We start from the raw sequence: 13186 nt of genomic DNA, 5'->3' as shown, positions 1-13186 counted from the left end.
TACATTATGGGACAGAGCCATGCCTTCTGTTCAAGTCTGATGAACACAGTGAGTGAGAACCCTGAATAGCTCAAACTAGCAAAAAACGAGGGGGGAGAGAGAGAGAGAGAGAGAGAGAGAGAGAGAGAGAGAGAGAGAGAGAGAGAGAGAGAGAGAGAGAGAGAGAGAGAGAGAGAGAGAGAGGGAGAGAAAGAAAACAAATAAATAAATAAAATAATGCTGCTTATAACTTTTCTCCCTCCCATATGAGTAAGATTAAATTAAACAGTCTATGGTGTTGGGACAGGAAGTGTGGAGGAGGAGGAAGAGGAAGAGGAGGAGGAGATCGTCTCCAGTGTTCAGTCAGATTAATGCGCAAAATTCCCTAAAGGGAGGATAAAATCTAGTGTCTAATTTTTTAACACTGGCGAGACAGAATATGAAAAGAGCACACACACGCACACACAGACAGACAGACAGACACACACACAGACAGACAGACAGACAGACAGACACACACACAGACAGACAGACACACACACAGACAGACACACACACAGACACAGACAGACACAGACAGACACAGACAGACACAGACACACACAGGCACAGACACAGACACACACAGACACACACAGACACAATAAGCCACCTTGTCCTTGTTTAAAATGAGTCCTGATGACGTTTAATCCATGAGGCAGGTTTTGTGCCTCTGCATATTCACAAAGTAGGGAATTCATTTGCTTCAAAAAGTAAAAGCTGATTATTGTCCTCTAACAGAAAACCCTGTCATCTTTATTCCTCTCGTCAGTTGTATGACACTCTTTCACTCCACCGCAGTTCTTTCGCCACGACGAGAGGAAACGCTCTCTGATTGGCTGCTTGCTTACTTCGCAAGTCCAAACGGTCTGAAGTGCCTTATTTCGCCGTCTCAAAGCACTGGAATGATATCAAAAATCATCGTCATCATCGTAGGTGCGGTGCTCACACAGTTGCTTTATCTGGCTCTTTCAGTGCAGGTTAAATCATCCATCAGAGAGGTTGTGTGTGTGATCGTACTAACAGACACACAGACCGTGTGAGCGAGAGTAATGAGTTGGTTTAATGAGTCTGACATCATAATGTTACGCTGTAAATAAACACACAAGCGTCCTGGGGAAAAAAAAAAGAAAAGAAGAGAAGACAGAAATCCAGATGGAGAGAACGACTAAAATAAACTCCAAACAGTGCGTCACAGCGTCTGGGTTTAACCGCAGGCTGTGGGGCGACTGGAGAAAAACACACAAACATCTGGAAATGAACAGAGTTACGCAGGGAGGCGGTGGAGAGAGATGTTACTGAAACCAGCAATTTATAGAAAGAAAAAACTAATAAATAAATAAAAAAACTGACAGTTAGTAAACAAACAAGCCTGGCCATCTTAGAGAGAGGGAGAGAGAGAGAGAGAGAGAGAGAGAGAGAGAGAGAGAGAGAGAGAGAGAGAGAGAGAGAGGGAGAGAAACAGAGACACACAGAGAGACAGACACAGAGAAACAGAGACACACAGAGAGACAGACACAGAGAAACAGAGAGAGACACACACACAGAGAGACAGACACAGAGACAGAGAGACAGAGAGACACACACAGAGACACACAGAGAGAGAGAAACAGAGAGAGAGAGAGAAACAGAGAGACAGAGACCCACAGAGAGAGACACAGAGAGAGAGAAAAACAAGGGGAGAGAGAGAGAGAGAGAGAGAGAGAGAGATTCAGAGAGAGAGAGACACAGAGAGAGATACACAGAGAGAGAGAGAGAGACACAGAGAGAGAGACAGAGAGAGAGAGAGACACAGAGAGAGAGAGAGAGACACAGAGAGAGAGAGAGACACAGAGAGACAGAGAGAGAGAGACACAAAGAGAGAGAAACAGAGAGAGAGAGACACACAGAGAGAGAGAGAGACACACAGAGAGAGAGACACACACAGAGAGAGAGAGACACACAGAGAGAGACACAGAGAGAGAGACACAGAGAGAGAGAGAGCGAGAGAGAGAGAGAGATCTTAGCCCTGTGTGGGGTCTTTAATAAGGTATAAATGTATAGTGAAGAAAAACAAATATCCCTGGACTGTAATATATAACACACCATTTCTAGTGTGGTTTTGGTTAAAGGACTGAAATCAGATCTGTGGTTAACACAAATAAAATTATTTGTAGATTTCAATCTAGGACATAAAATAGCCCTCTGGTGGTCCGGCGGCAGGATCCTGTGCTCTCGTTGCTGAGGCCTGGGTTCGATTCCCGGGCAGGAAACTAACCCAGGCACTGAAGAGTCAACTCTCAGTCAGCGCCGGAGCCAATCAGGGCAGGGCAGGGCAGGGAAGGGCAGGGCATCGGGTGTAAAACCCGCACCAAATCTAACATGTGGACCAGATCTGCTGTGATGACGCCGAACAAAGTGGCCTAATGGTTAGAGAGTCTGACTCGTAACCCAAAGGTTGTGGGTTCGAGTCTCGGGCCGGCCACGACTGAGGAGCCCTTGAGCAAGGCACCAAACCCCCCAACTGCTACCTGGGCGCCGCAGCATAAATGGTTCATGGTGTGTGTTCATGGTGTGTGTGTTCACTGCTGTGTGTGTGTGTGTTCACTGCTGTGTGTGTGTGTGTGTGTGTTCACTGCTGTGTGTGTGTGTGTGTGTGTGTGTGTTCACTGCTGTGTGTGTGTGTGTGTGTGTTCACTGCTGTGTGTGTGTGTGTGTGTGTTCACTGCTGTGTGTGTGTGTGTGTGTGTTCACTGCTGTGTGTGTGTGTGTGTGTGTTCACTGCTGTGTGTGTGTGTGTGTGTGTGTTCACTGCTGTGTGTGTGTGTGTGTGTGTTCACTGCTGTGTGTGTGTGTGTGTTCACTGCTGTGTGTGTGTGTGTGTTCACTGCTGTGTGTGTGTGTGTGTTCACTGCTGTGTGTGTGTGTGTGTGTTCACTGCTGTGTGTGTGTGTGTTCACTGCTGTGTGTGTGTGTGTTCACTGCTGTGTGTGTGTGTGTTCACTGCTGTGTGTGTGTGTGTTCACTGCTGTGTGTGTGTGTGTTCACTGCTGTGTGTGTGTGTGTTCACTGCTGTGTGTGTGTGTGTTCACTGCTGTGTGTGTGTGTGTGTTCACTGCTGTGTGTGTGTGTGTTCACTGCTGTGTGTGTGTGTGTTCACTGCTGTGTGTGTGTGTGTTCACTGCTGTGTGTGTGTGTGTGTGTGTGTGCGCGCACTTTGGATGGGTTAAATGCAGAGAACGAATTCTGAGTATGGGTCACCTTACTTAGCCGTATGTCTCATCACTATCAACAACAACAACAACAACAACAACAACAACAACAACCAGTAAAAACCTTTGACACGTCCTGGCTGCAAACAAGTGGCTAAACTGGACTACAGATGACGTTGGGGACATTAAAACTCATCTACAGCCTGACTGTGTATATTACTAACTATACACTCTCACACACTTCCGACTTGTCGGTCACAAGTTTCTATTTTCTGCATTGATCCGAAAGCCGGTGGAAAAAAATCCTACATGCTTTTTACCGCACGAACCGGTGTGACGACTCGCTAGGGAAAAGGACTAAAATCTCTCACCTGGACGCCGACGGTTTTGATGGGCAGCAGGAAGGCGTTTAGTGAATGAAGGCTGGTGATCTGCATCAGCTTCTCCTCTTCCTCGTCCGATATGCACGACTTCACTCTCTGGAGCAGTGTGTGTGGCTGCGCGGGAACAAAACAGCTTACGTTATTAAGGTCATTTAGCAATGAAATCAGTTGTGGCCTAAATTAGTGTCGTTATGGTTAGGATAAACGGTGCGCTTTAGGGCTGGATGTAAGAGGACAACATCCTGCTTTATTGGAGAATAAAAACTCCAGGTACCTTTTTAACGCTGGCAGAGAAGTCTGTGATGATTTTTAGGATGTTGTTGGTTTCGGCGAAGTCTTTGCAGATGTAAGGTTCATCGGCGCAGATGACTCTGATGGCCAAACCTGGACCTGGATGATAGGCGCGAAAAAATATTTACCTGGATCTCTACTTGCGTCTCTACTTGTGATGCTACAGAGCGATGTGAAAGGTGCTGTAGATGTTTGTTTGTTTGTTTGTGTCCTCACCGGGAAACGGGTGTCTGGAGACGATCTCCTCGGGGAGCCCCAGCTCTCGGCCCAACGCTCGCACCTCATCTTTGTGGAAGTCTTTCAGAGGCTCGATTACTTTCCCCTGGTGACCGGAGCACAGAGACAGAATCCGTAATACATCAATTTAAATACGCCGAGCATGTGTTTACATTCAAAAGAATATGAGCTTGTTTTCTATAGAGTCTGTGTGTGTGTGAGTGTGTGTGAGTGTGTGCGCGCGTGTGTGTGGGAGTGTGCGTGTGTGCGCGTGTGTGTGAGAGAGTGAGTGTGCGTGTGTGCGCGTGTGTGTGTGAGAGAGAGTGAGTGTGCGTGTGTGTGTGTGTGAGAGAGAGAGAGTGTGTGTGCGTGTGTGCGAGAGAGTGAGTGTGTGTGAGTGTGTGTGCATGTGTGAGTGTGTGAGTAAGTGAGGGAGTGTGTGTGTATGTGTGTGTGTGCGTGTGTGTGAGTGTGAGAGTGTGCGTGTGAGAGAGTGAGTGTGAGGGAGTGTGTGGGAGTGCGTGTGTGTGCATGTGTGTGAGTGTGAGAGTGTGCGTGTGAGAGAGTGAGTGAGTGTGTGTGCGTGTGTGTGAGTGAGGGAGTGTGTGTGTGTGTGTGTGTGTGTGAGAGTGTGTGCGTGTGAGAGTGTGTGCGTGTGAGAGTGTGTGTGTGAGTGTGAGAGTGTGCGTGTGAGAGTGTGCGTGTGAGAGAGTGAGTGAGGGAGTGTGAGGGAGTGTGTGAGAGTGTGTGCTTGAGAGAGTGTGTGCGTGTGAGAGTGTGTGCGTGTGCGTGTGTGTGTGAGAGTGTGCGTGTGAGAGTGTGCGTGTGAGAGTGTGCGTGTGAGAGAGTGAGTGAGTGAGTGTGAGTGAGTGAGTGAGTGTGAGTGAGTGAGTGAGTGAGTGAGTGAGTGAGTGAGTGTGAGGGAGTGTGTGAGAGTGTGTGTGTGTGTGAGAGTGTGTGTGTGAGAGAAATGTCTACAATGCTGAATCTGAACTGTGTAAAAAGAAACCAGGTGAAAGTGCTAAGCCCGGGTCTTATTCAACAGTGATGATGATGATGATGATGAAGAGGACGGGCGGAACATCTGTACCTCGTCTCGTAGTTTACGGATGAGCTCCGTGTCGTTGTGGTGGGTTTTGATGACGTCGGCCTTGCCACTGGCCAGGTGAGACGCGCTCTCGATCAGGTCGGGTCTGAGCGTGCCCTGAGCCAGGTACACGTCCTCGGGCTTCAGGTTCATCTCCCCGATCACCTCGTTCGCCACCTGGATACGTCGTAGATGAGCATAAAACAACATTCTTATGGAATCAGTGTCAGAAATGACAATAAATCTGGAAAGTTCTTACTTTATCTGATATACACCGTCTTTAGAATTGTCCTTTATAACAAAGCGCTGGCGGATTCCGATTGGTCCGTAGGTGCTGACGGTCGCTTGGTTTTCTATAGTAACATCTGATAAAGGAACCGGTACTACGACGTTTACGCACCTTGACGAAGGTGTCTCCGATGATCTTTCTTTTCTCCTCGGGGTTGGTGGTCATGTTGAGGGTCTTGCTGATGCGTTTCCTGGGTGTGCGGTCCTCCTCCGAGATGGGCAGCGTCGTCGTGCCGTTGTAGAACGTGTGCGCTGCGTTTACGACTGCGCAGAACCGGGGACAGTTAGAGCTGGTGACGCGTACGTTATTCTAACGAGTAGCTAGAATCGTTACGACAAACACTTTTTACTGATGAAGAGGAAACACTTCAGGTACCTTTGAGTTTAATGCCCAGTTTGGTGAGCGCCTCCTCCACGCTCTGGCTCTCTCTCTTCCTCATGAAGCCGTTGTCGATGTGGACGGCGATCACTTGGTCCTGATTAAGAGCTTTATTGAGCAGGGCTGTACACACCGTGGAGTCCACACCTCCGCTTAGCAGTACCTACACACACACACACACACACACACACGGGCGCTGTTGAATTCTCATTCTTTCATATAGTAAGAGAGAGATATTCACAGTGAGCTGACTTAAATACCACGAAAATGGCTTTTAATTAAGAGATTGTCTGTTGCATAAGATGTTTATTACACATTAACGCCGCTTCATCACACCGACACGCTGATGGTTATTTTCCCTTATTTTTTATTCTTTACTTAACAAAATCTAAAAACACTTCCCTCCCTCACACCCAGCTGAGTCACTGTGCTTCTCAGAATGAGACAGAAAGAGACAAATTCTGCATTCAGGCATGTAAAGTGTACGATCGGTGTTAACCTGAGTAACCCTCTGTCTTAGTGACCCATAAACACATTATATAGCTCACATGGCACAGAGCTGCAGGGATTATAGAGGGATATAAAGCTCTCAGTGTATTCACTAGAGGATGAGCTCATTTATGGAAGCTTATATAGGAAGTCACTTCAGATTCAGAAAAGATCAGATTAAGCAAGCTTTTAATTATTTGCCCCCAAACCTCAACAACCAACACCCCCTTCCACCCAAAAAAGCTCAAAGACAGACAGGCAGCCCCACAGACAGACAGACAGCCCCACAGACAGACAGACAGCCCCACAGACAGACAGACAGCCCCACAGACAGACAGACAGCCCCACAGACAGGCAGACAGCCCCACAGACAGGCAGCCCCACAGACAGACAGACAGCTCTACAGACAGACAGGCAGCCCCACAGGCAGCCAGGCAGACCCACAGACAGCCAGGCAGACAGACAGGCAGCTTGACAGACAGCCAGGCAGCACCACAGACAGACAGACAGCCAGACAGACAGGCAGACCCACAGACAGACAGGAAGCCAGGCAGACCCACAGACAGACACGCAGACTTACAGACAGGCAGACCCACAGACAGACACGCAGACTTACAGACAGGCAGCCCCACAGACAGACAGACAGGCAGACTTACAGACAGGAAGCCCCACAGACAGACAGGCAGACTTACAGACAGGCAGCCCCACAGACAGACAGGCAGACTTACAGACAGGCAGACCCACAGACAGACAGGCAGACTTACAGACAGGCAGCCCCACAGACAGACAGGCAGACTTACAGACAGGCAGACCCACAGACAGACAGGCAGACTTACAGACAGGCAGACCCACAGACAGACAGGCAGACTTACAGACAGGCAGACCCACAGACAGACAGGCAGACTTACAGACAGGCAGACCCACAGACAGACAGGCAGACCCACAGACAGAATTATACAAAAATTAATGTACTTAGTAAAATTAACCAGTGCACGTTTTCTACATGTGAGCACAAAGCCACATGTATTACAGTGAATACATTAGAAACAGTAATAACACTTATAGATCACACACACACACACACACACACACGCGTGCACATACACACACACACACCCCTACAAGCTGGCTTCAGCAGAAACCGAACAGCACACACCTAGTTTAGTTAATTAGGTGTCTGTGAGTGTATAAGAAAGTAAGAGATAATTATAAATAAGACTTCAGCTGGAGTTGATGATGTGGACATGACATCTATATCACGATAAACAACCTCTCAGTCCTCACACTGCTCTGTTCCTCACCAGCACTTTGGACTTGTCCACTTTCTCACGTATCTCACTTATGCAGCCCATCTGCCGGTTCTGCACGGTGAAGTTCCCGGGGCAGTCGGCAATCTCGAACAGGAAGTTCCTCAGCATGTCCATGCCCCGCTCCGTCAGATCTACTTCCGGGTGGAACTGCGTCCCGTAGAGCTTCTTCTGCTCGTTAGCGATACCTGAGAAGGGAAATGGGACACAATTATTATTATTATTTTTTTTAAATCCTTTTCTTTGGAGAACGTCTGGATAAATGTGCGGCGTTTCCTCTGCAGACCTGCGATGATGTTGCCGGACTGAGCGACGACTTTGAAGCCGTCTGCCACTTTATCCACACTGTCTCCGTGAGTCAAGAGAACCATCTCCTCCTTCTGTAGACCCCTAAACACACACACACACACACTTCAGCTTTAATTCCTATACATATACAGTAACAACACTAAGGCATATTCGGCATGGAGCTCAGGTACCTGAACAGGGAGCAGGAGTTGTCTACGCCGATGCTGAACACGCCGTCTTCTCTTACACTTTTCCTGTGCACCGTGCCGCCGAACACCTTATTCATCATCTGTTCCACACATCAAACACACAAATACACTGAGTCTCTGCCGTGTCCTCGAAATAAACAAACTTTAGCCCCGTCTGCGCCTCGTTCACACACCTGCATGCCGTAGCAGATCCCCAGGACGGGTTTGCCGATGGTGAATATGGCGGGGTCGAACCAGGGAGCATCTTCTGCGTAGACTGAATTCGGACCGCCGGATATAATGATGGCCCTGAGAAAAGGAAACAACTGCATTCATCTCGGACACGCGTTCACTTTCCACTGGGCTTTAAAATGTTTCAGAGAAACGGTGATGTTTCTTGTTAATTAAAGTTCATTCGACTCACTTTTACATAAATAAATAAATAAATAAATAAATAAATAAATACCACTGCTCTGGATAAGGAAGGCAGAATGAATATATATATATATATAAAACCCCCCCCACACTCACAAACATAAACCCACACACACACAAACCACACACAAACAAACAACACACACAAAACACACACACACAAACGTGAGGGAACTGTGTAAACACTCATTCGGACGATTTATCCATTTCTATTCATTTGGTCCGTTTATAATTCCAACATCGGCATAAAGTGATTATTGAATTTGCTTTAAAACTTTCTTCCTCATTCCATCTGAGGGAGTTTCTCCTTCCCAGCCTCACCTCAGCGTTATTATTACAGGCCTGTAAACTCTGCTGCACTAAACATTACTACACTGTGAGAATATTTTTAGATCGGGGACCAGTAGAATTGTAACGACAGGGAAAATGTGACGAGAAGCACAAGGATTTAAAGTACAGATATTTACATGTAAAGCTTCACAGCCCTGTAAACACTCTCAACTAAATCATGTGATGAAAACCGTGCAAGTGGTCCAGTGTCACGTAATCGATCTCGCAGCTTCAAGGCTAAACACCACACCGAAGTTCTCTTGGCTGTTCTTGAGGTTCGGTGCGATTTCCAGCTGAAATGTTCCCCTAGCTAGAGAACTTTCGAACAAAAGTAAGTTCGTGTGTGTGGAGGACGACAAACAGGAAGCACATGCCATCTGTCATGAAGCGAAGTGTGTTCATTGGAAAGTGAAAGACGTCTGAAAATAAACACGAGCACACGATAATCACACGGAAGCAAACTACGCACACGACGCCGTGTGGCCTGAAACACCCTCCTTCATTTGATCAGCAGTTTAACAGCCTGCTATAATACCGTCTGAGAAAGATGCTACCTACATCCATAATAACAACAAACTATTCTGCTTTATCTACACGTACACGACTCAGCACCTTGTCCACCATGTAAACGACAATGTTCTAAGGTATAACACACTCACACGGGGTTGTTCTGTCATGGGAAAACGATCAGCGCTGCAGGTGGTGCGGTGATGAGTCTGTTACCGTCGTTCTGGTTAAAGTTAACTACTCTGGAGATTGGATTATGTTCATGAAATTAAACCGGAACAGTATTTTTCCGCTAAATGTGGAATTTTCCTTTGTGGTTTACGCCACAGTTCTGCAGCACGTCGTCTCACCTGAAACCCTGCTCTCTGATGGCGAAGGCGGGCGTCTCGAGCGGCAGGATCTCCGACTGCACTAGCAGCTCTCGCACTCGCCTGTCGATCACTTTTCCATACTGCGCCCCGGCGTCCAGGATCACCACGGCTCCGTCGTAGTCCTGCAACCCGTCTGTAGGCTCGCTGCTGATGTCCAGCTTAAAAAACAAAAACAAACAGAAAAATAAATCAATAAATGAATCGCTGTGTGTTAAACTAAACAGGAAGAGCTCATTACGCCTCCTGATGCAGACACAGCTGAATCTGAATGACTGCAGACTTCATGGTGCACAATTTCATTAAGATGCAAGTCAGAAATCTTTTTTTCTTTTTGTGCATCAACAAGCTTCTCTTCACACCTTTGCTCCAGTGTCACAAAACTCTCTAAACTCTGGTAAGATGTTTCTCTGGTCGTAACAGCTGTAGTTGTGTAGTGTTAATTAGCACATTTTATTATTGACAGAAATGTAACACCGAGTCCTTTGGACTTATCGGTTTGTTGAGTAAATGAGGTTTTCTGGTCTTTCCTCATCGCACTGAACGTGCTGAAATTTCCGTCTGTGTTAATCTGTCTCACACACACACACACACACACACACACACACTCCAGAAGCAGTTAAACAAAAACCCTAGTGTGCTCCTTCAACGGGATTCATTTGGCATCGAATCGCCGTAATACGTCCTACGTTTTCCTGGTAGATGTACAAATCTGTTCTCTCTGATACTCTACGTGTGTTACAGACGAGACTGTGAGTAAGAACGTGTGCCAGATGAAGCTGAGGCTCAGTTCGTGCAGGTCGTATCAGCAGGTCCTGACGTGTATAAAACACTGTGTGGGAATCCATTAAAGGCGAATAATCAACCGCTCTGTAACCCAAAGCTGTTCTCTATTCCCCTTATACCTCAGCAACGTTACAGCAAGTCCAGATGTTTATGTATGAACCTCACAGTTCTGTGAGAGACGTCACATCCGGTTGTCACTCACCTTTCTGTTGACTAAAACATACTTTCACACAAAACTTCGTGACAAACACAACTATATCGATCTGTTCTGATTGGTGGACTGTTATAAAAAGGTTCACGTGTTGTAGGAAACGTCTTAAGACCTAACAGACCGGTGAATCAGACAGAAATAAACATCACATGTTGTTATGACTAACTATTTTTTTTTTTTTGTAAGACCTGCGGTTCCCACGTGTTTGGCACGTTTCACTTCCGTTTTCACAGAAAAACACACACCATCACACGCACACGATTCGAACACACGTGAATAAACCTGGCAGTAACTACGCGTTTAATGCGCGCACACAAATAAACATGATAGTTTCTCTGCTTCGGTTAGCATGTTAGCTAACAACAAACTCGAGCCCAGGCACGCGCATGACGTTCACACGTATTAAGTACGTTTTAAATCACGTACGATTCGCCGTGACGCTTGTATTCCGTTAACGCAGACTTTCGGTTACAGATAAACAGAATAACAAGGCGTATGATTCAACATGTGTGATAGCTTAGCACTACAGCAGCTAACGTCTGGCTGGAACTGAGCCCAATCCTCTCACTGATCCCTACTTAGGCTCTCTATCTAGTCTCCCTATGTCTGCTGTGAGCTAACGGACGGTTAAAAGTCCCGTAGTGCCCTAAGTGTCGGTTTAGGACGCAGCCTTACCTTCGCGTAAGCTAGCATATCTTAGCTTGCTGTGTCTTTACAACCGGAGACTGAAGTTAAAGAGTAAATGAGATGATTTAAAGATTTTAAAGATAAACACTAACGGACGGATTGTTTAAGCCGTGACGGTGTAGTAGAGGAATGTAGGAGCGTTAGCTGGGAACCTAAATAAGTTTCCCCAGCTGTAGGCAGGCCATGAACCGCTCGGGTTAAAGCCTTGAACACTGTGCGCTTTACAGACCGGTCCGGTTTACTGACCTTGGTATCGCCGTTACACAGCGCCATGGATGCGGGAAAGGGTGAAAAGAGACGCTGCTGCTCTTCTTCTTTTTGGGGGGAGATAGAGAGAGAGAGAGTGTGTGTGTGTGACTGAGATGTGTGTGAGAGAGAGATCGTCGCTCCTCACACTCGACTACTGCGTGCAGAATAACTCCGGTGAAGCACGTGCAAGAGAGAGAGAGCGTGAGGGGGGGTGTGTGTGTGTGTGAGTGAGAGAGAGAGAGGGTGCGGGTGAGAGAGAGAGAGAGTGTGTGTGTGTGAGCGAGAGAGAGAGAGAGATTGACGAGATAGAGAGAGAGAGTGAGTGAGGGGGGAGAGATAGTGCGAGAGAGTGTGTGAGGGAGAGATAGTGTGTGTGTGTGTGTGTGAGAGAGAGAGAGAGAGAGAGAGAGAGAGAGGGAAAGAGAGAGAGAGTGACTGATGTTCATGTGTAAGAGATTCTAAGACAGAAAAGTTTACAAAAATTGTAAATGTGTGTTATTGTTGTTATATTATTTGGATTTCTTAAAGGTGCACAATGTGAAATGTGACATGCAAAAGACTAATAATGTATTACATACATTACCTTATACTGACTTATAATTAAACTATATATATTAACAATTTATATATATATATTAGAAACCCGCTCTCCAGTCCTGACTGTTTGTTTGTATTTGGATTAAACCCTATGACATGATAATACATCATTATACAGACACGTGTTTAAATAAATGAGCTGATTTATCAAGTGCACTTGAATATAACTTCATTGTCCTCATGGCTAATGATAATGTTGCTAATGCTAAGGAAAACTTTGCAAAGCACCATGAATGTTCTCCATAAATATTCAATAAACAGCTCCTAACATTTAAAGGATTATATCTTTTTTTTTTTGTTAATAAACAGCAACACATTTTAAAAAATCTCTTTAATTAGTCGCCGCACACAGAGAGAAATAATGCAGACCTTCTGAGCAATCAGAGTTCAAGGATGTGATGGTTTATAATGAAGGACTAGTGCAGTAGTTCCCTGCATACTTCTTCATGTATAATTTTCTTCAGTTGACACATTAATCGTGTGCATGCTTCATGTCACATGTCGTAGCTCACCGCTCTCAATTTCACTCGGTCTTAACAAACTCCACGTGGCGTCTAGTGCTCCATACAGTCACGTGTACATCTCAGGAAGAAAATCCAATCAAAGATCTCCATCAGACTTTACTCAGATCAGACACAGTGTCCAATCTCCAGACAGGATGGAAAGGGTGTATATATAAAATCCTAAAGGTGTGTGTGAGAGAGAGTGAGTGAGTGAGAGAGAGAGAGATAGAGAGAGAGAGAGTGTGTGTGTGTGAGAGAGACTGAGAGAGAGAGTGCGAGAGAGAGAAAGAGAGTGAGAGCGAGACAGAGTGAGACAGAGACTGAGAGAGAGAGAGAGAGAGAGACTGAGAGAGAGATAGAGAAATTAATTAACAGATATTAACAGATC

General features: G+C 46.2%; 1 protein-coding gene across 3 annotated transcripts in view; it reads right to left on the bottom strand.

Moving 5' to 3' along the window:
- The window catches only part of gmps (guanine monophosphate synthase), a 15119-nt gene extending 3198 nt beyond the window's left edge, over positions 1-11921 (bottom strand). The window contains exons 1-12 of one of the 3 annotated variants that reach the window (XM_027161832.2): positions 11696-11921; positions 9748-9926; positions 8320-8434; positions 8129-8226; positions 7936-8039; positions 7644-7837; positions 5851-6016; positions 5587-5738; positions 5190-5363; positions 4100-4205; positions 3867-3982; positions 3581-3706 (exon numbers count right to left, since the gene is read on the bottom strand). In XM_027161832.2, the coding sequence (XP_027017633.1) occupies positions 3581-3706; positions 3867-3982; positions 4100-4205; positions 5190-5363; positions 5587-5738; positions 5851-6016; positions 7644-7837; positions 7936-8039; positions 8129-8226; positions 8320-8434; positions 9748-9926; positions 11696-11722 (1557 nt within the window). In that variant the 5' untranslated portion in view covers positions 11723-11921. Of the gene's footprint in view, positions 1-3580; positions 3707-3866; positions 3983-4099; positions 4206-5189; positions 5364-5586; positions 5739-5850; positions 6017-7643; positions 7838-7935; positions 8040-8128; positions 8227-8319; positions 8435-9747; positions 9927-10127; positions 11141-11437; positions 11646-11695 lie in introns of those variants that run through there. The other 2 variants (XM_047822549.1, XM_047822550.1) reach the window with 2 other exon arrangements.
- Positions 11922-13186: the final 1265 nt, after the last annotated feature.

This window comes from Tachysurus fulvidraco, chromosome 13, assembly GCF_022655615.1.
Source record: "Tachysurus fulvidraco isolate hzauxx_2018 chromosome 13, HZAU_PFXX_2.0, whole genome shotgun sequence".
Classification (NCBI taxonomy): domain Eukaryota; kingdom Metazoa; phylum Chordata; class Actinopteri; order Siluriformes; family Bagridae; genus Tachysurus; species Tachysurus fulvidraco.
Note: the sequence above shows the minus strand (reverse complement) of the source record. Positions and strands in the feature narration are given on the sequence as shown.